The sequence below is a fragment of the Halichoeres trimaculatus genome, unplaced genomic scaffold, assembly GCF_033239565.1.
Source record: "Halichoeres trimaculatus isolate MK-OKI-2021-1 unplaced genomic scaffold, fHalTri1.1 fHalTri1_scaffold_8, whole genome shotgun sequence".
In the NCBI taxonomy this organism is placed as follows: Eukaryota; Metazoa; Chordata; class Actinopteri; order Labriformes; family Labridae; genus Halichoeres; species Halichoeres trimaculatus.
Genome location: NW_027437186.1, coordinates 3,427,100 through 3,452,956, shown reverse-complemented (window position 1 = coordinate 3,452,956; position 25,857 = coordinate 3,427,100). Strand labels below are relative to the sequence as shown.

At 42.1% G+C, this 25,857-nt stretch overlaps 2 protein-coding genes across 3 annotated transcripts in view; one reads left to right on the top strand and one right to left on the bottom strand.

Moving 5' to 3' along the window:
• Window positions 1-25,616, top strand: part of vrk2 (VRK serine/threonine kinase 2) — a 42,508-nt gene extending 16,892 nt beyond the window's left edge. Inside the window, exons 9-14 of one of the 2 annotated variants that reach the window (XM_074676345.1) lie at window positions 3,413-3,533; window positions 6,103-6,161; window positions 14,860-15,038; window positions 20,757-20,900; window positions 24,832-25,014; window positions 25,272-25,616. In XM_074676345.1, coding sequence (XP_074532446.1) covers window positions 3,413-3,533; window positions 6,103-6,161; window positions 14,860-15,038; window positions 20,757-20,900; window positions 24,832-25,014; window positions 25,272-25,616 — 1,031 coding nt within the window. Of the gene's footprint in view, window positions 1-3,412; window positions 3,534-6,102; window positions 6,162-14,859; window positions 15,039-20,753; window positions 20,901-24,831; window positions 25,015-25,271 lie in introns of both variants that reach the window. The other variant, XM_074676344.1, reaches the window with a different exon arrangement.
• fancl (FA complementation group L) overlaps window positions 25,561-25,857 on the bottom strand; it is a 47,632-nt gene continuing 47,335 nt past the window's right edge. Inside the window, exon 14 of the mRNA XM_074676346.1 lies at window positions 25,561-25,693. Coding sequence (XP_074532447.1) covers window positions 25,658-25,693 — 36 coding nt within the window. The 3' untranslated portion in view covers window positions 25,561-25,657. The remainder of the gene's footprint in view (window positions 25,694-25,857) is intronic.

Genomic DNA, 25,857 nt, shown 5'->3' with positions numbered 1-25,857 from the left:
CCCGAGCTAAACGGTGTAATTACCAGCATTCGGTGGGCGTCCGGCAGACAGAAGACCGTCTCCGAACGACAAGACTGTGAAGCACAAGGGTTAAGAGTGTGACACAGCAGCATGCTTTAGGGAATCTGAATAACAATAGGAGATAATTAACAACAACACCGCCGCTGCCTCACCTCCTTGTCTAAAGCATGTAGAGAACATGTGCGCAGTGTGCCTGTTTGTATGTGTGTGAGTGTGTGTGTTTTTCTAGGAACCTCCTGATGTGAGCTGTTTAAGTGTGTGTGTGTGTGTGTGCACACATGCATATCTCTCTGCTGTCTTTGTCTCTCTGCATATGAGGGCAAAACACATTAAACACAGAAGAGCAGGCACACAAAACACTATCATGAGCTGAGATAAGGTGCCCAGAGCACACTCAGAGGGCAGCAGTGCTTAATGTAGTTGTTGATCTTTTTAATTGTTAATCTATTACGCTGCTCTGGGAGATGCAACACTTTTTCCTGTGTTAGCATCACATTATTTTTCATCTTTATTCTCCTCTAACAGGCTCTCAGTAGCAATGAAGAGTTGTGTAATTATTAACAACAATAAGACGGCACATAGCAATGCTGAGTGGACCCATACTTCACTCCCACAAGGGCGAATAAATCTTCCATTCATTATCAGAACTGCAGAGATGGAGCGTGAAAGACGACGACTGTGTGTTTGTAGAATGTCGACAGCTGACCGTGTGTTTACACCGGCTTCTACACTTTCTAAAGCAGCCCACTTGCTTAATGTAGGGTGTAAGGAACAGGGAAAGACGCAAAGCAAAGTGTCACAACGGAAATGCATACCGTACGGGAACAAAGTTTTACATCACCATCGTGAAGAAGAACAGTCGTACCCATCTTATACTTTGTCATCATCCATTCTGAATGTCCCTCCCATTCAAACCATCCTCTCTCCCCGCTCTCTGACACCAGTTATATGTTTCTTTCAAATATCTTGGAGTCTCTTCTCTGTTTTGTTGCTTTTACTTCATGGACTCAAACTGTGTCGACCTGTAATCAGATTACAGCCTCTTCATTCCATGTAATCTGGTCCTGTGTGGCAGTGACCATGCATCCTCTTTAGACCGGCATGTTGGCAAGGCAGGATCAATGCGTGCCGCAGCTCAGGGAGATTTCTCCTCTCTGATGGAGCCGCTCAATAGGTAATTTCTCCGGAGACGTGTGGCGACCGTTACAGTATTGAGCCTCTAAAAGTCCCCCGGCTCGACCCCTCTGGATTGACTTGGTCGACAAGTATTGATAGACCCCGCACATTAAGGTAGACCCTGCAATCAAACACTCTCCCAATGAGATGCAAACACAGCGCTAGTGCTTGGAGGAAACTTTGAACCTGGGAAGTCATGCTGGCAACAAATGCAACCTCTGATGCATTTCTCGTCCATTTTATGTTGTGTAACGTCTCATGACACCCCCAAAGTGTTTTTTATCGCAATGCTTACCAAAGCTGTACACCTGATACAGGTTTGCACAGCTGTTAACAAATCTTTTTGCCAACCCTTGGTGATTGAGGCCCGCCCCTCTAAGATGTCACAAATCAGTCAAGTGATCCTTATGTGATGAACTCATCATTTCAGCAAGTCCCTTGAAGATCTAGTGACATTTTTTAAGCGCTTGATCAGTTTACAGAGAGATTCAGGGATTCCTACAACATATACATTTGTAGAGGTTTAAAAATATGCACACGTGTAGTCTGAACATCTAGCATTGGTACTTTATATTTATGTTTAGGAATTCTTTAAAGGGGACATATCATGCTGATCCCTGATTTAATACTTACATGTAATATAATAAATTTGAAAACAAGACCTTTCACCCCCAGAATTAAAAAAAAAAAAGAGATATTGTATTTTTTCTGATATCCTAGAACGAGATTTGATGCCTCTGAAAATAGGTCATTGCCATTTGGCCGCGAGATTTCGACCTTCGTGATGACATGAGGATCCTTTCTTTTTATTGGAGTAATCTGATAAAGCAGCTCCTCCTCTGTGATGTCAGTTAGTCACACAACTGCCACCGAGGGATAAACCCACCAAGAGCCGACTGACTGAGTGCTGGATGCAGGGACTCTGCTCTGCTGAGCAGCTCGGCTTTACATGGTGAATTAGCAGTTAAAACACTGGAGTTTAAGCAGACGTCGTAATACTTGTGAGACTGTGATATTTGCATGCTTGTTCTGACATGCACTGTGAACCTGGACCACAATAATGCTGTGGTAATAACATAGTGACGAACTGACGGTAGAGGCGATCTTTAGACTACACTTTCAGCATGATGGATAAAACAGACAGAGAAAAGTGAAGGAGCAGGATGGAGCCCTGTTATAGAAATAGTTTATTGGTGAAGTCTGCCTATATTTCCACGTATAAACTATACATGTTACAGTACCGGTTTGACTCACCACACTGAAGTGTCCTGAGATGATCTGGATGATCAAGGTGGATTTTCTTCCTCCTGAGCTGCAGAACCGTCCGGGTCTGACTCGGGGTCCAATACAAAACGACGTATCCTATACTCTGCCATTTTATTAGTGCTTTCAATGCCTTACGGTGAAGTTTTGGCAAACAGCAAACTCGCTCGGTTTGCCCCATTCAATGTGGCGATTTTGTAAATACTGCCATGCTGCAAAAACCACCCCCTGGCTCTACCCCCTCCGCCCCTCTGATAGAACTGACCAATCAGAGCACAAAGGGCTGTGATGTTGCGAGGTTACTGGAGGTCATTCTCGAAACGGAGCGTTTCAACGAGATCTTCAGAATGGCCTAAAATGAGGATATTGAGAACGCTATTGTGGGGCAATGACGGAACAAAATTACTTGTATTGAGGGCAGAAATGCTTTACAGGCATCGTAGTCTGGCATAGTGAAAAGGAGAAACAAGCATGATATGTCCGATTTAACATGAAATAGTTTTTAAGAAGCCAATGTTTAGATTTGACTGTGAAAAAGTAATTAAATGTTTTTTCTGACCTATTATTTGATAGCAATGTCAAGACCATGGGAGCTACCAATCCCCAAAAATAAGAGAAGGTAGTTTTAGTGTTTTAAATTTGAAAGTTACCGATCCTTTTGAATCATTTTAAAAAGTTTTCCACATACAAGTGACAGTGTCAGAGGTTTATCTGTGCTGTAGAGAAGTTTATTCATGCAGTTGTACTTCAAAAACCTGCTCCAGCTTCCCGCTGTGCACTCATGTCCAGCTCTGACAGCGTAGTTTAAAAGTGCCTTTGTGAAAGTAGTAAAACTTTTTTACCTTTCCAACATTTTAACAAATCAGGTCAGACTTTTTGTCCTGATTAGAAAAACATTTGGTAAAAGCATGTCTGATTTTTATTCATCCACGCCATCTTTCTGTCTTTGTAGCTCCATCCCGGCGTGGTGATCTCCAGATTCTCGGCTTCTGTCTTCTTCACTGGTTGTGTGGAAGTCTGCCATGGGACAACGTTCTCAAGAACCCAGTGCAGGTCCAAGAAGCCAAGGCCAGGTACCATTTCACATTTTTCATTATTCATGCAGTCTGTCACTGAGAGTGGCAGCTGAGAGTTCTAATGTGCTTTTATTTTGGCTGAAAGAAAAAAGCTACAGAGCTTTTACGGCATGTCCCAACAGCATGTACCAGAAAATTCAGAACATAAATCGCACCTCTACATAAGACTGTGTCAGTTTTTGGAGCTCTTCGGAGGGAAAAGGTTCCATTTTATTATGTTATAAGAAAAGAAGACCAAGATGTGTAGTTTTCATATTTACAGTGAAAGCCTCCTTGTGTGATAATTTCCAATGCAGCGAAATCCGCAATGTGCAGTTTCTGTGCTGCTGTGTAGCTCTTTATAGTTTTACCTGTATTTATTTTCAACATAATAATCAACTTTTTACAGCGCTAGCTAGGCACAGTAACATGACTATGAAGGTAGCGGCAACACCAACTGTCATGGCAGCGCATCACCATGATGAAGCTTCAGCTAGAATAGGGCGCCATCTGCTGGATAGAATAAAAAATCATAATTTAATACCTCACTCAGCTATTCAATACTGGTATAATCCCTACACTGGTGTATAAGACCACACTCTTTAAACGTAAAAGGAAAAATTGGAGAGAGACAAATTTAAATAGCTAAATAAATAAATGAAGTGAAATATTCTGTTCATCAGCTGATCAAAAGTTTAAGACCACAGCTCAAAAAAAAGAGGAAATCCCTTAAAAAGTGTTAAAGTGTAAAAATAAACAACAACTTAGTGATGAGTCGTGCTTGATGCCAGTGTTTCCAGGAGGCTGTGGAAACGTTGCTCCTGGTGGTGAAGATGTCTTCATGGAGGATCATCCTCTGTCTGGACCTGACGTCCATTTCTGTACACGTCCCTCTCCATCCATCCCCAAATGTTCTCAGAGTGATTTAGATCAGGGGAACATCAGGATAGTCTGAAGAGTGAGCTTATTCCTCTGGAAGAAGTCCTTTGCCAGGCGCCTATTGTGACCTGCAGCTTTGTCCTGTTGAAAAACCCAGTCATTACCACACAGACCAGGGCCCTCAGTCATGAAGGAGGCCCCCTGCAACATCTCCACAGAGCCAGCCGCCATATGACGCCCCTGACCAACCTGAAGCTCCATCGTTCCATTGAAGGAAAAAGCCCCAGATCATGATGGCGCCCCTTCCACTGTGCTGCCGTGAAAACATCTCCAGTGGGATCTCCTCGTCATGTCAGAAACGTTGAAGCTATTAGGACGTCAAGGTTCATTTTTTTCTCCTCAGAGAATCAAACTTTCTTCACCTTTCAGTGTCACATGTTTGCTGCTCTCTGGAAAAGTCTAAACGGTGAGTTTGTGGCGTTGAAGGAGACGAGGCCTTAGACGTGTTTTTTTCTTAAAGCTCTTCTCTCTCAGATGGCGTCCGATGTTTATTGGGCTGCACTCGGCCTTAATTTGGGTCGAGGGTCATCCCAAGTCTTGACAGACAGCCAATCAGATCCTCCGGCTCAGTGCTGGTGAAATGTTTTTGGGTCTACCTCTGGACTTTTTTTGCTCCACAACCCTCAGGATTTGTAAAGAAATTAAAAATGGCTGTCTTTCTGCATCCAACGTCAGCAGCGTTGGCGTGTTGTGAGAGGCCTTGCTGATGCAGCTCAACAATCCGACCACTTTCAAAGAGAGGAAGCTTTTTTGCCTTTGCCATCAGAGGGTCATGACAGAGTGAATACCTGACAACTGTGGTCTTAAACTTATGAGCTGATCAAAAAAACATTTCACTTCACTTGTTTTTTGCAATAAATTGCTTGCTCAATTCTTTCCTGACTTACTCTCATTTCTTCTTTTTGCATTTTGAAACTCTATTTAGAACTAGAGGTCGACCGATATGTTTTTTTTGGGGGCCGATGCCGATGCCGATGCTTTCCAAATTTGGGCAGCCGATGCCGATATGCATAGCGGATTATTCCAATTTGATATTCAGGCCGATTGTTAAATAAATATATATTTATCACATTTTTGTGAAACGCAGCAATTTCTGAGCAACTAAAAGAAATCTATTCTATTAAGTCGTGTCCAGTCCTCTGAACATTTATTCAGCTTTCAAAACAATGAAATATTTTGTCTGAGTAAACACACAATGTAACAAGCAGTAGTAAACATTCACACTCTTCTTAAAGGGTCAAAAAAGAAATTTAAACTTATTAATATAATTTGAACAAAAGTATGTAATGTATCCAAGTGGTTCCACAAGTTTGAGGTGCTCATCTTTTTTGTGCCTGATCAAAAATTGCGTCATTTTATACAACGGATCAAAAATCGGCTTTTTATAAGAAAATACAGCCGATGGCCGATAGAGACAAATGTCCAAATATCGTCCCCATATATCGGCCGGCCGATATATCGGTCTACCTCTATTTAGAACCTTTGTAAGATGTGCAAAATGTGAATTCCTCAAGTAGTCCAGAAATGTTGATCAGCTGTGTGTCTTGTCTGCTTTTTCTCCCTCTGCATATTTTCACCCTGAACCTTCTTTCACAGAGAGCCTATCTGCTTTTGATCACTGATTTATCTCCTCTTCCTCCTCTCTCAGGCTGCTGGATAAACTGCCAGGCTCAGTCCAGCAGCTGTCAGTGAGCGGAGCCAGCACAGGTAAGCTAAGGACCACAGGGCTTCTTCAGGTTACAGAATGTCATTTACACCTCTGAGCCTAATCTGAAACATTTTGGGAATAAGACGAGACGGATCTCCGTGTCTAATCTTCTGCTCTTTAATGGAGAGCCAGAGGAGTGGCCAGAGCCAAAACTAATTTAGATACCAGGCCCGCATGCACAGGGGCAGGTGGTAAAGCTGCTCTGTGCTTGCAACCCTGTATGCATAGAAACATTTTTAGTTATACAGATCATTAAAACCATAATCCTGCCCTCACACATCACCAGTCTGTGTTCCTCTTACTTTATACTAATGGTTCAGCACGTCTCCTCACACTCAGACAGCAGCACCCCAACCCTGTCCAATCCTGCCCAATCCACTTTATTCATATAGCACATTTCATAAACTGAATGTGCACAAAACATCATTTAGACAAAAAACTAACAAAAATTATAAAAACAAAAAACAAAAACACAAAAAAAAAATACTAAGTCAGGAAATAGTAGCTAAAATCAATTAATATGAATACTAAAAACAATAGAAGTAAGTCAAATTAAAGACACAGGGGACCACACAGCTCATGCAGTGTAAAAGCTAAAGAATAAAAGTTGGTCTTAAGGAGAGACTTAAAACACTCCACTGTGGGGGCTGTTCAGATATGGGAGAGAAGAGTCTTCCAGATTAGGGCTGACTACAGAAAAAGCCAGGTCCCCCCCCTGGTTTTAAGTCAGTCCAGCTGACAGCTGGAGCTGGCCCTTGGACCTCAGGGCGCTGATGCTGGTGCATAAATTTCAGTGAGGTCCCAAATGTTCTGTGGGGACAGTCCATTGAATGCTTCAAAAACAAACAATGAAATATTCAAATCAATTGTAAAATTAACAGGAGGTAGGTGCAAAGATGCAAGAATTGGGGTAACATGTTCACGATTTTGGTTCCTGTTCAAAGTCAAGCAGAGTTCTGGACTAACTGTAATCATGAATGTGCATTACACCAGATGGTATCAAGTGCATCACAGTCAGGCGTGAAGAAATAACAGCGTATACTTGCTTAAAAAGCTATAGGAATAAAAATGGCTAAACTTTTGATAAAAGATGAAGTTGATAAAAAACTGATTTAATGACTGAACTAATCTGTTGAGTTCAAGTTGACTGTCCACGGTGACGCCAAGGTTGGTGACAAAAGGTTGAACACTGGACATGAGATGGCCCAAGTCCCAAGGACCCCCTCAGTATCCTAACATTATGAGCATAATATTAATACTATTTAATAATGTACTATATTTTTATTTTGGAAGGCTACATTTATTTGTTTTAAGTAATTCATTTTGTAAACTTAGAGGAAATGTTACCTCAGTGGTTTATTTATTTATTATAAAGGATCCCCATTAGCTGACGCCAAGACGACAGCTAGTCTTCCTAGGGTCCAGACAAAACATACAACATACACAATTTACATTCTCAATTACTCATAATTACAGGAAAAAAAGAAAGAAATGACAACACTAAAAGTACTTCTAAAATATAAATAAAGAATAAAATTACGAAAAACTACATCCCATATCCCATGACAAAAACTCACTCAATCTAATAATAGTACAATCCAAGATAAAATTTTGGTGTCAGCAACAAATAGCCAAATCATGTGCTGAAATGCCCTCATTGTATGCAAAACTCAATAAACTGCCCTCTAGGGAGGTTAAACATTTCTTAAACTGTGCTCCAGGGAGGTTAAAAAATGATAAACTGTCCTCTAGGGAGGTTTAAATATGATAAACTGTCCTCTAGGGAGGTTTAAATATGATAAACTGCCCTCTAGGGAGGTTAAAATTTCATAAATTGCCCTTTAGGGTGGTTACAATATCATAAACTCTCCTCCAGGTAGATTTCAGGACTGGTGGCCAGGCTCATGTTGCAGCAGTGTTTTGGTCTTTGCTGCAAACTTCTACTTACTGCACCTTTAGAGTGGAACACAAGTTAAGGATCAACCTGTTTATGTAAAATTTGCATTGAAAACATTTGTGCAATCAATTGATGATTGTTTATTTTTGACTTGGTAAGAAAAGGTTACTTTCAAGATCAAAACTATTGCAATTTTTGCAATTTTCTTTCACTTGTTGCAATGACAAATAAAGTTCTATTCTATTCTAAAAAAAAAAATGTTTATTTTCAAACGGAACCATCGGAATGAAGATGAGGGGACAATAGAACACTTACGCATCACAGTGCCTTCACACCTCAGTAAGCAGAGCAGCAGCTGTGTGGTCATTTCATTACAAATCTGTAGCTGGAGAGATCTGGAGGACTTAAACACTGAGTCCAAATTTTCTACAAGATGCAACAAGAGCAAGTCATGAGTGAAGAGAGCACACCTCAAGATCAGAGGGGTAGCCGCATGATGCAGGAGCTGCAATCACTCCGTGCAGAAAATGAACGGCTGCAACTTTGCTGCAGGGCGGCAGAGCAAAAGTACGAGAAGGAGAAAAAGCTCAAAGATGTTTACATCCAGAGGAGCAAAGTGCAGCGGGAAGAACTGGACAAGCTCAACTTCTACGACGAAGAAGGAAGGCTGAGCAATGAGAGGATCACCCAGCTGGTAAGGACGAGGAGCAGGCACAACAATAGAAGGAATCTTCAGGAGGATTACGAAGAGCTGCAGGTGGCTCACATGATCAACCAGAAGAGGCTAGAGGAAGAGCTGCGCCAAGAGAAAGAGAAGTGCCGAGCTCTCCAAGAGGAGCTGGACGGTGCCAAAATGTCATACCAAAACAGCAGATCAATGTATGACACTGAGGTCCCCGCCCTCAGACAGCAGGCTGATTTCTTCTCCAACGAGCTGGACAAGGAGAGACAGTCTCACCAAGACAGGCTGCTGCAGGACCAGAGAGTCATCTCAGAACTCATGGCTGAGAAAGACACTCTCCGTCATGAGATGACAATGAAATATAACATCCTCCAGCAAGCAGGCTTTGATAGGGAGCAGGAGCTACTGAAAGAGCTGGAGGAGCTGAAACTTCAACTCGCCATCAAGAAGCTCACTGAGGAGGAGAACCAGGACATGACAACAAAGTGTAACTCCAGCCAGGAGGAGCTCCAGCGTGAGGAGGAGAAGAACCAGCTTCTCCAAAAGGAAAACGACAGCCTCAAAGTTTCACACAACAAGCTCACGGAAAGGTATGAAAAAGCAGTGAACCTTATCCGACAGCAGGCAGAGGTCATCGAGTCCAAGGAAAGGAGAGTCCAGGAATACCAACAAGCCATGGACAACCTGACGGCTGAAAAGGACGCCCTTAACCAGAGGCTGTCAGAGGAGCCCAGCACTGCCAGACTGAGCGATTTCACAATGATTGAGGAACTGAGAACTCAACTCAGCCTCCAAATCACCATCAACAAAGAGCTCATGGAGGAGAGAGAGATGAGAGAAAGACCAGCAGAAACCACCAGCTGGAAGGAGCAAGCTGAGGCTGAACCGTGCCAGGATGAGGAGCCAACCCCTGAGACTTCTACCACCACCATCCAAGTCCAGGAGGAGCCCAAGGAGTCTGAGGAGTCTACCTGTGAGGGACCAGCCACTAAACATCAGGAAGACCCAGCCGAGCAGATTACAGAGCTGGACTCCTTGTCGGAAGCAGGAGCTGTTGGGGGACTTCAGTCTGAAGGGGAGGCTGAAGTCTCAGGTAACAACTCAAACCCATCGTTCTGGAAGAGACTTCGACATGCTTTGGGGTTAAGGAAACCAAAGAGGTGGAAGAAGAAGAAGCAGACGGAGTCCTCAACTCCCCAGGCTCCTCCTACTGACTCTGCCTCACCCACCACCTCAAACTAAACCCTTAACCCCCCCCCCCCCCCCCTCACACACACACACACACACACACACACACACACACACACACACACACACCCCACCCCTTCCCATTTTGGGTTTTCTCCGGGTGTTCCGGTTTCTCCCACAATTTATTAACCAATAGACCTTGGTTGATAATTAAAAAAACACACACAAAAAAAAAAAAAACGCGCAAACAACAAAAAGAATAAAGATACAAGATTTACAAGTGGGAAAAATGAAGATAGATACATTTGTTTTGTATAAATGTATAAAATACATGTCATCAATAAAACAACATGAACTGTTGGGGACCTCTGTTTGGTGTAATGATCTTTCATTGACTGATTTATTTCCTCATTTGTTTCACACTATCCTAGCAGAAGATAACAGTTTCCCAATAAAACTTTGATTCAGGATTTTTCACTTGAAGTTTTACTGGAGAACTGAACACACACACACAGCACACACAAACTCTCAAACTTTTGAACACCATGGACCTCTTTTGTGTTGGGTATTTTCTCAAAGACCCCCTCATCGTAACAATTATGAGCATGATATTAATACTATTTAACAATGTACTAAATATTATTTTGAAAGGCTTCATTTATATTTTCAATAGATTTATTTTGTAAACTTTGAAAAATTGTTACCTTTGAGGCCGTGGTGTGACAGAGTGGGGCAGGAAGAGTGGTTAATCTCCTCATGGCACTATTGTTGAAAAACCAGTGCAGAAATGCCTTCTTTGAATCCAAAACTTGGACTGAAGTGGCCTGTTAGGAGCAAAAATGCACGCTAAAGTGGCCTTTTTTGAGCCAAATCTTGTGCTGAAATGCCCTAATGGTAGCCAAAACTCAAAAAATTGCCTTCTAGGGAGGTTAAACTATGATAAACTACCCTCTAGGAAAGTTAAAATATTATAAACTGCCCTCTACACTGTAAATTACAGTTCATACAGATTTTTCATGGTGAAATTCAAGTACTTTTCAAGGAACTTCAAGGTGAATTTTCAAACTTTTCAAGTACTGTGAGCGGTTGTTAATTTCATAATGTTAAGAAATTGATGCCATGGCAATTTCATTGTTTTATTAATAAAACTTCATATTAACTCAGTCGTTTGTTGCAAATAAAAAAGAATCAACCAGTTAACCTAAATGTGATCCATCCCATTCAGTCGGGAAAACTAACAAAAATGCATCTTTAATCAAATATTGTAAAGTTACACTGAAAAGGAAGGCAAAATGTTCCACTACATGCATCCATCACATTACTTTTCAGTGGATCAACAAATGCAGATGAAATACATCAACTTAACATAACAAAAGTTGACTTCACTGCTAAGAAAAAAAACAAAAAAACAGCCCTACGTGACACAAGTATGACACGAATACTTCAAGTCAAGCCAAATGTCTGAGGAAATGTGATGTGATGTTTCTCTTTTTCTTTTGCTGCTCTTTTAAGTCCATTTGACTTCGAAATGAGGTAGAGTTTGCCCTCTGATTCAGCTTTTTCTGCATTGCTATCAGCAGATTTCACCAGGGTCTTCACATTCTCTTCTTTTTCACCTTCGTCTCTTATATCTCATCCATTAATGTTTTTCTCTTCTGTTGCTTCTGTTGATCCTGCTTTTGTCGTCTTTCATCATCAAGTTACATGTGGTTCTTCTGCCTGGAAGCAGACGCAGAAAGTAGGAGTTCCTTTGTGTAGCCATTGTTTTGCAGTCCCCCAACAAAGTGCACATGATCATGGATGATCCTCTGGGCAATCATTGAATGTTCTTTGAGGTTCTCCACCATCATCTCCTTGTTGATGGAAAAACCCCTCTCAACAGAAGCTTGACCATGCGAGAGGAGAAGGCAGAGTTTTACTACCTCACACAGATGGCGAAATTTATCTTTGTTGGATAAATATTCATGGTAAAACTCATCCAACCTTTCACTTCGTGGACTGAACTTTCTGAAAGCATCTGAGGTTAACATCAGGTGGTGGTCAAAGAAACAGCCAAACTCCGTGAGAGTTTCATCACAGCATTTTTCCTCAATGCGGCCAGTTTCTACAAGAAATCGAAGAATGGTGGTTAGTTTTTGGACACTGAACTCTTTGTCATTGAGGAGTACCCTTGGATCCTTTTCACAAAGCTTAGACACCATCTTCAGCAAAAAAGCTTGCAGTTCTGCCTGAACTCAAGCCTCAGCCTCTCATTTCCAGAGCTCTTCACATGTTCCTTCAAGGCTCGCTCTGTTGAGAATCCAACGTTCAGTTTGGTCACATCCATGTGGTCTTCACATCCTCTTCCATCCTCTTCTTTTTCACCTTCATCTCTGATATCTCATCCATTAATGTTTTTCTCTTCTGTTGCTTCTGTTGATCCTGCTTTTGTCGTCTTTCATCATCAAGTTACATGTGGTTCTTCTGCCTGGAAGCAGACGCAGAAAGTAGGAGTTCCTTTGTGTAGCCATTGTTTTGCAGTCCCCCAACAAAGTGCACATGATCATGGATGATCCGCTGGGCAATCAGTGAATGTTCTTTGAGGTTCTCCACCATCATCTCCTTGTTGATGGAAAAACCCCTCTCAACAGAAGCTTGACCATGCGAGAGGAGAAGGCAGAGTTTTACTACCTCACACAGATGGCGAAATTTATCTTTGTTGGATAAATATTCATGGTAAAACTCATCCAACCTTTCACTTTGTGGACTGAACCTTCTGAAAGCATCTGAGGTTGACATCAGGTGGTGGTCAAAGAAACAGCCAAACTCCCTGAGAGTTTCATCACAGCATTTTTCCTCAATGCGGCCAGTTTCTAGAAGAAATCGAAGAATGGTGATTAGTTTTTGGACACTGAAGTCATTGAGGAGTACCCTTGGATCCAGCACCGAGTTCTTCACATGTTCCTCCAAGGCTTGCTCTGTTGAGAATCCAACGTTCAGTTTGGTCACATCCATGTGGTTGTCTTTGTCCTAATACTCCACTCTCAGAAGCTTTACAGTGTTAGTTGCATTCATCATCACATTGGACTTGACAAACTTCTCCATTAGACTTTTCAGTAGAGTTGTGAGATCATTGCACATGAATGGCAGCATGGGTTTATCTGTTTGGTAAAGCTTGAAAAATGGTGTGATTTCCCTGGCCACCATTACAAAGAAGTTGAGTTTTGCTGGGAAGAGGTCATCGTGCACAATCATTTCAGCTTTCTTGAAAGACTTTGTGCATGGTTCTGTGACTTTTTTTGCTTTAGCAGCACTGATGTACGTTTTAAGGGAGGGCAAAATCTGAAGAGCACGCTCAGCCACCTCAACTTTTTCTAGCCATTGATGACTTCAGAAGTCAAGAGGGAAGGACACTCCAGCAATTGCAGGTCACCTCCATGTGGCATTGTCAGGATTGAAATTTGCTGCTTACAGTTTGAATAATTGTGTAGATCACACAAAGATGGCGTGTTCATGCTGCTTCCTGCCTGATGTCCTCATCCCGGCTGTAGTTAGCTGGAGCTCTCGAATAACTTGGTGCGAGTCAAACAGCTGTCCCATCGACACGCCTTTCAAACTTTGTCGTGTTTTATCTCTCCTCTTTATGGAGAGGTCACTCCTGTGTGAGGGCTTAGCGTGTGATGTATTGCGGGGACCGGCTGCTCCTCCGCTGACAGGCCCGGCTGCCCGCCTCAGATAAGAGCCAGAGAATGCATCAACTGAGCGTGTGCGAGGGAGATACAAGTTTTACCGCAGCATGTGTCATACGCGTCGTCTGGCCAGTATGTGATGCATAGCAGCTGACTGTGTATGACACTTCCCCACGCACGCACGCACACACACACACACACACACACACACACCAAATGCATATCCTCAGCAGGGCCTAATCTGCCCTCTTTGAGAGATACATTGCCAAGTGGTGTATTATCTGGACTGTGAGACCTTCAGGTTCATTCTACCTCTGCTGCTGCATGACTCAGGTCTGAGCGGCGTGACTGAGCTCTCTAAAAGTCTCTCAGGTAGTGGAGTAACACTGAGTAGCAGATGAGAGTGTATCAAACAGCTGATTGATTATGGTGGAAGGAAGCTGTCAAAAAAGACGTATGCGTAATTAATGATTTGTCAAAAAAGACACATGCGTAATTAATGATTTGTATTTTTAATTTCAAAAATTTCTGTGTCAAAGTTATTTCACACAAAAATCTGCTGTCATATATGTAAGTCTGTGAAACTGGGTTCAGGTTACAGTTGTTTTTATAAGAGTGCAAAGTCTTATAAATACAACTCAACTTTCTACTACTACGAATTCTTCCCTACGAATACGAATCCAAGCCTACAGGTACGAATCCAAGATTACGAGTACGAATTGAAAAAGTGCTGAAATGATGTCACTGAGGTCACAGGTCACACGAAAAGCAATCGATCTCCTTCAACCGCGCATGCCCAAGCCACAGAGGTAAGCATGGAGCGGAATATGGACGGAGACAGCCTCCCAGGTGCCTCCTACTTCAGAGAAACACAACAGGTAACGTTTTCCTGCGAACTGTGACCGCAGTGACGTCATTTCAGCACTTTTCGATTCGTACTCGTAATCTTGGATTCGTATTCGTAGAGACGAATTCGTAGTCGTAGAAAGTTGAGTTGTATTTATGAGACTTTGCACTCGTATAAAAATAACTGTAACCTGAACCCAGTTTCACAGACTTACGTATATGACAGCAGATTTTTGTGTGAAATAACTTTATTGACACAGAATTTTTTGAAATTAAGAATACGAATCATTAATTACGCATACGTCTTTTTTGACGAATCATTAATTACACATACGTCCTTTTTGACAGCTTCCTTACACCATAATTGATGGTTTAAAGCTCCGACTGATCGACGTCCTCTGTGTTTCTGTCTCCAGATGAGGTGGCCATGTTCCTACACTATGTCAACGCTTTGGGATACCAGGAGAAGCCCGACTACCAACATCTCAGGAAACTACTGGGTGGTGTTGGTAAAAAGAAACTTGACTTCTCCAGGCCCAGAGGATCTGCAGAGGAGTCCACCTCCAAGATTCCAGACCCCCCGTCAAAGGAAAAGGTGAGAGCAGGATGAGTGAATCAAGCTTCTTAAGCCCTGTTTCCACCAAGCGGTCTGGTTTGGATCAGTACAGTTTGGTACAGGCTACTATCGGTAAAGCCTGATCCTGTTTGTGTTTTCACAGCCAACTGTGCCCTTCTTGGTAGCTGGAGGCTGATAGCCGCATGGCAGCTGGCAGTGTGAGACAGTGTACCCCACTGATAAACCCAAGTCCACCATGGAACGCAGTTTTGTCTGTTGACTGCAGTGTTTCTAGCTCCACTTTCTGGGGTTGGATCTGTATGTGTGGCGCACCAACTGAAGAGTACCAAAAAGTGGGACGCTTCAGGTTCATAATTTGGAGACCTGTTCTGCTTTTAGCATTTTGTGAAAACGCCACAAAATGTGTGTTGTACCAAAACAAACCAAACTGACACACTTGGAGGAAACAGGGCCTTAGAGAGGAGGAAACTGCAGGATGTTTGGACTCATCAGAATTATCACTGACTGAAGAACAGATTCCATCTGATTGGTCCAAACGCTCTTTGATTGTTAGCCTGTCTTTAAACAGCCACTGTTCACCTCAGCCCTTTTTGATCTTTGCTGCAAGAGACTTCTTTAACACCTGAACCACCGGACAACCAGAGCCTTAGGATACTGGTAGAAACTCTCATTCTTACGTATTCCCCTGCAAGATGTAGCAGTATAATTACAAAAAAATCAAGTTCGATAAATGAGTTTTAGTCAGCATGAACCAGAGTCCTGCACTGGGTTGGGTACCCACAAAAACAGCTGATTTGCGGGTGGTTTTTAAAACCTTTTTTTTTTCCCGGGTTCGGATCTGGGTGGAAAAAATATCATGCGGGTCGGGTCGCGGGTTTTAGTTTGACACATCAAAATTAATATAAAAAAAAATAAATATATACAATAAAATAAAAACGTAAGTTGTAAGCTGGTTGTAAGGCTCTGACCATATAGACTGTAGAAAAACATGGACGTCTTCACTTTGTTTCACAATCAGTGTTTTAACTTTGTTCTCGCCGCGCTATGCTTCAGACGGCACTGTTGAGTGTGTGCTCCTCAGTTACACACACACACACACTCACACAGCGGGATGAGCACACAGCAGTGCAGGAGGAGAAAAACTAACGCGTACCCGATGAATGCACTTTTTGGACTGTAATTTAAAAGTCTATGACGAAAAAGAAAAATCTCCCGGTTCTCCTGATGTACAGTCCGGGCCTTACACCACTGGAGGATATGCAGCGTTGCGTTCAAGTGCAACTCCAAAAAGGAGGACAAATAAGCGTCCGGCTTGAGGCTGAGCCGGACAATTAATACACCTCGTAGAAATATTTCTTCTATCCGTATGCTGTGGTGACATTAAAGTATTATTGGGCTGCATGTTTTCCAAGTCCTTTTTTTTCTGAAAAGTTTATTTTTTATTTGTTATTAGAGTTTAAAAATGACCGCGGTTTACGGCAGCTTCACAATGATTGTGTACAGCGTATGCTGCGGGGTGTTGCGACCGTTTACGACAGCTGCATCCGGGTTATGGCTCAGATTCTCTACTGGCTGCACAATGGCAGCGCCCTGACTGGGATATTCTGGCTTCAAATCCGTAACATGGTGGAAGGCTGAGCCACTCTATCCAGTTCTTATAATACATCCATGGTTGTGACATGATCACTTCTCGTACCTGCTGAGCGTTGCTTAAGTCTGGACAGAAAGTAAGTCTACTATTACACATGTAAAGGTCCTTTTTAGAGATTAAAAGTTTAAAAGCATTAAACGTAAAAAACGAGTGATTTTACAGTTGTATGTGAGAAGATCACAGAGGGTTGATGATGGAGCTGAAGTCAGGCTTTTATTGGAAGAGTTGCTTCATTCAGGTGTGTTGTTTACTCACTGGCATCTGAACTATGGCGATATACCGTTCAATTGTCAGACAATATGACCCAAAATGATGACTTTAAATAAGGTTAAAGGGATAGTTCAGTTTTTTTGAAGTGGGGTTGTATGAGCTCTATATGACCACTAAGGACATTAGATACAGTAGAAAGGTGTCTCCTCTCCCTCAGTAAGACACAGACTGTAATCAATGGTGACGAGGAAAAAGACGGTACCAAATTCAAAGGCTATTTTCTCTGCCTACAAGAACTAAAATCAAAAAGTAATACCACAGTTTAAGAGTACGCTACATAAAATAATTTTTAGGTGCATTAAGTCTTCAGAAATATAAACATTTATCCGGACCTAACTAAAGCCGCGTTTCCACCAAGCAGTCCGGGTCGGTTCGTCTCGGTACGGTGCGCTTTTAGCAGCGTTTCCACAGACTCATCCCGGGACGGATCCCTAAAAACCGAGACGAGCCGTCCCACTTTTTTGGGACCCTTTCGTATGGGTGCCAGACTGAACCGATCCGCTCTCGGGAGGTGGAGCAACACACTGCAGACGGTTGATTGGTCAAAAGAATCGTCACTTACCCCGACAGCGGCTGCATTTCTCCTTGCGGCTCACAGACTTCTCTGAAACGAAGCTTGATTGAACTTTGTAACAGAGAGTTACATGAAAACCACAGAGAGGACGAAATGCTGCATGTCTTCCATCCGTGCTCTTTGTTTACTGTGTCGCGTTTTCTTCTTTGTTGGATTTAATCGCAGGGTAAGCTGCTACGGCGTCGCGCTATTGTTTACCAGCTGTGGCTTCCGGCATCCAGCTTATACGCCGCCCACCACGAGAGGGCACAGTTTGCGGTGGAAACGCAAACGGGATGAGACTTAACTGTCCCAAAACCATCCCAAACCGTACTGAACCGACCCGTACTGCTTGGTGGAAACACAGCTCAACTGGTCATGTGTCCTCACGCGCAGCGCTAGTGCGCTCCGTCCCCCTCCTCCTTTCAGCTGTAGGGAATGTAAACAAGCTATGCTTCAGCGCCGGTTGTAGCCTCGTTTAAGTTTGATCAAGTATTGTAATTCTTTTGTTTGTACTCTAAGGATTGTGAGGCAGCGTAGGAAATTCAAAATGAGTGACTATGACCGTGACGATGAAGTTCCATGCACTTTGGAACCAAAAGGATACCTGTATGAACCGGAGTACACAGAAGAAGAGCTGCTACAGATGGCGACTGAAAGGAATACAAAAATGGGTTGGGTTAAAGCCAGTTTTCTCTGCACTCACTGAACGCCTTGCTGACTCTAGCTGGGTTTCCATCACACTATTTTCGCAAAATAAAAGCGATATTTCTGAAGTTTTGATAAAGAACAATTTTGCCTTGCCTGTGTTTCCATTAGGACCAGAATTGCGCACACCTTGAGTAAATCAAAACATTATTAAAACATCATGTCTGTCTGGACGCTGCACTCACGATGATGCCGATTCTTGAACATTGGTGTTTGCTCAATGCTCAAAGTGTCGGCCATGATCACACTAACAAAACACTGAATTAAAATCACCATCTTCAGCTCACATACTCACACACACACACCTCCGCCCCTTCTTCCTGCTGCTCTCTGACCGGCTCACAGCCATCATGATGCCTTCACAAATGTCGGTCAAAAACACAAACAACCGTAACCCTGCATTGAACATATAGATAAGAGCAGAGCTGAGAAATTTGAATGCTGGAGTCTGTTTGTGTGGCAGTGGACACGTTTGAGGAGGTAAGGGAGGAGCGTTGTTATGATAAAGTGCGGAAAAGGTGTTTCCATTAAATTTGAGAGGTTTTTCGAAAATGTGGTGTTTCCATTACCATCTCTTTGTTGCGATATTTAGGTTTTGCGCAATTCTAGTTGTAATGGAAACCCAGCTATTTTCAGATTCACACCATGAAGAGGACGTTGTTGGAAAGCCGGTTAGAGCTTAATGTTTTTGATTCAACATTCAAGAAGTTTTATTGTCATATTACCACAGGTTTACACATTGTAGCATAAAATGATATCTTGGGGTTTTTAAACGAGCTGTAAGGAGTTTCTGGGTGATCTTGAAAAATTTGTCTTGTTAGATATATGCCTGATAGTAATTCGCACTTTAAAATGAGATTATCAGCACCAATATAGGTTATTTCAAAATATCAGGTGATTTATAGTACTGCAAAGGCTCTCTTATCCGTGTTTTTCTCTGCTGAAAATGATTTCTGTGATTAATTTTGTAGTGATGGTGGACACTGGAGCCTAAAAGTCAGACAGAAAAAGGACAGAAGAGCAGAAGAAAGAGAAACAGGAGAGAGATAGAGTATCAGCTAATGGCTAAAGGGCTAAACTATTAGTGCTATTGTTGATTCCAACCCACAGTCAGCAGTTATTCTGCAGTGGTCTGTTTAAACCTGAAGGATCTAAAAATTCTAAAAATGAATGAAAAAACCTAAAAATGAAGAGCGAGGTTACATTAGCTCTGATTGGTAGATGACTGGCAGGACATAGCTAACCAGGATTCACTGTTTCATGTTACTGACACGTCTCAGAGCACCGGGCTGTGAGTAGAGCTAAATAAAGTGGGAACTAAACTATGGTATGAACTAACAAAGTTTGCTTGTTGTGAAGTTTCAAACCCTAGTTCTTTGAACTGTTGATAGATACCTTACCTGTCTTGCTTTATCCTGTAAAAAGTTGTCTTGAACAAAGAAAAGTAGAGACAATAAAAAGATCCCATCTCCTTTAATTTCTAAAACAGACACGCGCCCTGTTAAGTGTCACATCTTCACTACAGTGTGCGTGAGACTCCGGGCTAAAGGTGTTGCTGCAGTCCACTGAAAACAGACCCTCCTCACAGCATCTTTGACTTTTGCTGGACCATAGATGGGTTGGTAAGAGTAATAGAAAGAAGTGAATTCACTCTGCTCTCTTCATTCTGATGGTCGATGTGTAAGCATGAGGTTTTCAGACAGACATTTGACTCTGACCTCAAAGACTTGATCTGCCGCGTGTCTTAAGATGCTCTCCAGAAATGTCCTGCTTCACGTGAATGTTACAAGGCCTTACCGCTAAACCTTGAATGTTAAGACCATCCCTCATTCAGTCCAAAAGTCCATCAGCCCGTCTGTTGGTTAGTCGGTCGGTCAGTCAGAAGGAATATTCAACCAGATTTTTTTATTCAGAGGACATTCAACAACTGAAGCGTGGTCACAATGATTACTGTTTCCTCTGCTGAGTCTCTTAACCCTGAGAGGAGAAACGTGACAGCACACACACACACACACACACACACACACACACACACACACACACACACACACACACACACACACACACACACACACACACACACACACACACACACACACACTCTGATGGCCCCAGTGAACATGTTCACCAGGACTAAAGCTGGAGGACGAGCGTCATTCTCCTCAATTCTGCTACAATAAGTTCTTGACCCCTCGGGCCCAGCAAGTGCCCTCTCAATGGCCCAATTTGAAGAAGTTGATGACACACACTTTGCACAGCGCAGGGCGTCTCCAATTATGCTCCTGATTTCCTCTCCTCTCCTTGTGTCATTTCATTTCCATGCTAAAGAGGTGGCCAGTTTGATCCCTAGTTAAACAGAAGTGGCCATTGACTGCGGTTTAGTGAGGGGAGGAAATGTCAGCCCAGGTGGAAGCACCTTCCCTGAAGCAGAGGGTTGTTAAATCAGTGATTGTGTTGTGGAAAATTAAAGTAAAGTTTGGTTAAAAGAAGAGAAGCTCCTTTATCTCTTGAATAAATATCTGCACATCGTAACGTCAACGTGTTGTCTCAGCAGAAAGCAGGACGAGCCAGAGGACCGTCCAGAGCTGCCAAAGCCAAAGCTGCGTCCAAAGAGGAGGAGGAGCAGGAAGAGAAGTCCAAACCTGTGCCAGCTCAGTACATCAGAGGACCCCCGCTCCCCAAACCTGCAGCTCCACAGGTCAGGCCCTCAGAGCACTGTGCCCTCTCTGTTTCACCTCTGAATGTGTGAGCTCTACTCTGCCATGAACCAAGTCAAAAATCAGGAATATTACCTTTTTTTTTTAAGTGTCAACAGTAGACATGGATCAGTTCACAAAATCCACAGTTCAGATCTTATCACAGTTTTGTGGTCCTGGTTTTTGGTTCAGTTCAATTTACATTGTTGTTGTTGATTAATACCCTGGATAACCATATACCACAATAATCCAGCGTTAACAGTTTTTTTTCGATGCAGCTGTGCTGCTCTCACCCCCACATATTGACAGTAGGTATACAGTTGTCCTCACCTCCCTGCAGTGTAAATATCACAATATCACAGTTTTTTTTCATCAACTAATTTATACCCATATTATCGTAGACGGTGGTGCACCCTTAGTGTGAACAACAGTTAGAAGCCAGTTGTGCTGGTTGCTGAGCACTGCAAAAAACTGATATCTTATTCAGTGATATTTTCTGTAGAAAATGTCTTAAAGGGCAACTCCAGTTTTTTGACACCTGGACCTTATTTATAGGTGCGTGTATGCTCATATACTCACTCAGACAAACATTGTGCAGCTCGGAGTCCTTCAGAAGTTATTTAGATCCAGCTGATTTTAGCCGCACTTAGCGGGGGCCTGTGAACTGGTGGTGCGCTTGTGGACAGTGTTCGCCTATAGCAACAGAAGAGGAGCGTGTTTGTGATAACACTGGCAATGGATGAAAAAATATAGGTCCAGGTGTCAAAAGACTGGAGTTGCCCTTTAAGACTTAATGGCCCTCATTCATCAAACGTGTGTATGACGTGTGTATGTATGGGTGTACGCTCCTTTACACGCACAGATCAGCATCTATCAATCTGAATGTGGGCGCTGGGTACGCTCAAATCTCATGCCAGGTCTGAGTCTGCGTAGGTAAGTTTCATGTCAGCGAAATACGTCTGTGGAGGAGAATTATTAGATTGTATGAGGGCAAAACATTTTCAGACAGAAACACTAATACTCTTAGAATAATACTAAGATCGTTGAATTAGATATGACACATTAAAATGTTTCAACAATAGTTTTCAGCCGCCACATTTATCAACACCTGAATGGCCCTGGTACACACACTTTACAAATCACATGCGAACGTTGCCGTTGATTTTTACACCCAGATCTGCGCCAATTCCCACACAAGATTAAAAAATGAGGGCCAGTGTGAGCCACATTCACCTGAGCAGTCCAGGAAAATGTCTTGTTTCAAGTTATTTTAACATGAGGTCTGAATTGCTCGTAACGTTTAAAAAAGAAAAACCTGCTGATGAAAAAGAGTGAATATTTATTAAGATAATCTAGTTTTAAGCAAATTTCCGAGCACACTTTTCTTGTTCCACTGGCAGATTTTGTTTTACTTGTTACAAGCAATTCAGACCTCATTTTTGTCTTTGAATTACTTCAAACAAGATATTTTTCTGGACCGACAAGTTGACTGTGGCTCATATTGAGTATAACGAGGCAATTTTTACTTAAAACAGGACAAAAACACTTGATAAGGTTTCAGGGTTTTTGCAGTGAGGTGACTGTGTTCTCACTGCACAGGAACCGCTACATGGCTCTTATGGGAGCGGGTCGAGGTCACCCTGTTTTGGCGATCTCGACCCGCTTTTTTTATTTTTGTCCTGCATCAGAGTGTGATTGCTGTGTTTACATACGCCCATATGAACCAGACTTTTGGGGGTGGGGGTGAGGGGGCTCACTGTTTCAGAACAACTGCTATGGCAAGCCCTTTAAACATTTAATAGCTACATTTGACTCTCCAGAATTAACATTATAGATATCAACAACATAATTGTGACTAGTCAAAATTCAATTTTGACTCGTCAGAAATACAGTTTGAGATATCTATAATTCAGTTTTGAGTAGTCACAATGACAGTTAGAGATATCTGTAACTCAGTTTCCACTAGTCAAAACTGAGTTACAGATATCTGCAAGGACTCCCTGATAGCTGCCCTTCGCCTCGTCACGCATCCTAAATGTCACTTGCAGATATCTCTAATTCAGTTTTGAATGTCCAGAATAACAGTTAAAGATATCTTAAATGTGATTTTGACTGTCCGAAATGTGTACATGATGCTGGACATGCAAGGCTTCCCATTGGATACTGACCCAAATAAACTGGAGGAGAGGAAAAAAAAAAAAATAATAACAGTTTTCTTAGCAGAAGAAATAGTGATTGCGGTCATCGACAAGGTATTTAGAAAATTCCATGAAATAGAACAAATTTACAATCAGGGACTTTGTGGGGAACAAGAGCTACGTTCACTAGAGAGTTGTGCAAGAAATCTACGACTTTTGTCATCATTACAGATATCTTCAACATCAATTTGCCTAGTTGAAACTCTGTTTCAATATATCTGTAATTACATATTGACTAGTCAAAATAAAAGTTTAAGATATCTTGAATTTGAGATATCTCTAACAACAATTACTTTAAAGATATCTGTAACTTGATTATAGATATCTGCAACTAAATTATGGCTATCCATAAATCTAGTTGCAGATATCTACAATTTCCTTCTGACTAGGCGTAATTCCAGTTCAAGATATCTATAACGGCATTTTGACTAGTCAAAATCTGATTAAAGATATCTATAAATGCTATTATAGATATCTTTAATGGAAGGGGTTGAAGATATCTTGATTTGGAATTGTGACTAGCCAGAATGAAATTGTAGAAATCTGCAACTAGATTTATGGATAGTCATAATTTAGTTGTAGATATCCACATCTCACACTGTGGCTATCCATAATTGAATTTAAGATATCTGTAATGAGAAACCCCACACCAAGGTTTTAATAGTTTTGGATTTGTCATAATAGTTTAGTTTTAGTTTGTTTTGACATTTTATTTTCCATTACAGTTTAGTTTTAAATAGTTTTAGAGCGGGCATTCTAGTTTTTACTTTGTTTCAATTTTTTGCAACAAGGCTTAGTTTTAGTTTAGTTTTAGTTTTTTCATACCTTATTAACCAGGTGCAGGATTCAAAAAGGTCAGAGTAAATATTTTGTCATACTGTTTATTTTCAAGTCCATCATAGTGCTCACTGCTCAGTCAATGCTGATACTGAACTGTTGGCTGCTGCATCAAACATAAGAAAATAATCTAAACTTAAATAAACAAATATAAACATAATTTATATGAAACAATATAATATGAGTTTTAATAATTAGAAACTTGGACTCTGTAACAATAAAGTCAGACTCACATGCAATTAAACTATTATAGATGCTCTGATTCATTGCTCCTCTACGTTTGGTCGCAGCACAGCGCACAGCCAGTCAGTGCAGTAAACAAGCCTGTCCCAGTACTGACAACTGCCGAAAACTGTGGTAAAATTGGTTGGGAAAATGTGTCGGATTAATTTAAATCCTAAAGGCTATTAATATTGTCAAAAACTATAACCAAGGAAATTTTGTCATCATTTTAGTTAGTTTCAGTTAGTTTTGTGAACACAAGATACAGATTTAGTTTACTTCTCGTTTTTGTTTTATTTTCTAGTTTTTATTCGTTTGAGTTAACTGCAATGTATTTTAAATTTTAGTTTTTGTTTTTAGTTTTGTTTTAGTTAACTATTATAACCTTGCCCCACACACATGAATGGGGAAAGGGGCGTGATTTGTCCCAGGAGGAATTAAGTTGTGGATAACTGAAATTACAATTGTGGATAGGAATAAAGTCATTGTGGATATCTGAAATGTTCAATTTGACTAGGAAGAATTGAATTGCGGATATCTGTGTGAAATATCCAGACTAGCTATTAAATGTTAAAGGGACTTGCCCTAAACTGCCCCAGTTGGGCCAGGTGTGAATCCATCCTCAGTCCCTGAATCAGACCTGGACACGTCAACAACCTGCTGTCTTTGTTCACAGAAGGAGGGCGGAGCTTCATCTGCTGCCAGCAGGTCACTGAGGCCCAAGCAGGGACCTCCAGTCAGGTATGAGGAGGATGACGATGACGATGATGATGAGGAGGAGGAGAGGAGCAGACCCAAACCCATTCCTGCATGCTATCTGAGAGGGCCCCCAATAGGCCCCAGAAACCCGCCCAAACAGGTGTGAAGCTCCAGGAGCTGCAGGCTCCTCTGCTGCCTTAAACTGATAATGATCCTCTGGTGCTGGTTTGAACTTCCTTTATTTTTCACCTCGACATAGACGTCTACTTCTTGTTGTTATGAGTGTAATGAAGAAACACTCCTGTTTCACTTTGTTCCTTCAGTTTTATTTTTGTTCGGTTCTCACATAGTTCAGTCTGAATGTCCTTATCCTGTTAGACCTAAAGAAGCAAACACATAAATTACCCTCTTTGGCAGAACACAAACACCAAACGGAGCCTTGGGGAAACAAAAGTCCTCACTGTGACCCCACGAAGACCAGTCCACCCACAAAGGAGGACACCCACTCCCACTAACTGGGATGTGAGGGAGCCGCACTGGGAGCTGTGGGAGAGACGTGAGGAAAGGCTGCTGCACCACAGAGCAGGCTTCGGATATGAGTGGTTGGACAGCGAGCAGAGAGAGTCCGCTCACAGAGGTCCCCAACAGGAAGCTGGGCCCACACAGAGGAGGGGGCTGCTGTCCTGGTTTGTCTATTTGAGCTTCCTCCTCTTCCTGGGCGCTGTGATCGGAGTCTGCCAAAGTGCATTTCATCGTTTTTGAAGGAGGATCCGGTGGAGATGAGAGGGAGGCAGCGTGGAGGCTCAGGACTTGTGGGCTGACATTTTTACAGTGATGGGCTGAAGAGAAGAAGAGGAAGAATATTTTTAGTTTGATAACACTGAGACTTTTAGATAAGTTCACTCTCTCTGTCCAGTAACCCTGAATAAACATGGAGCCATACATTTACACTCTTTAAATTAACATTAGTTTAAATCAAACACTGGAAACGGTTCAACTTCTC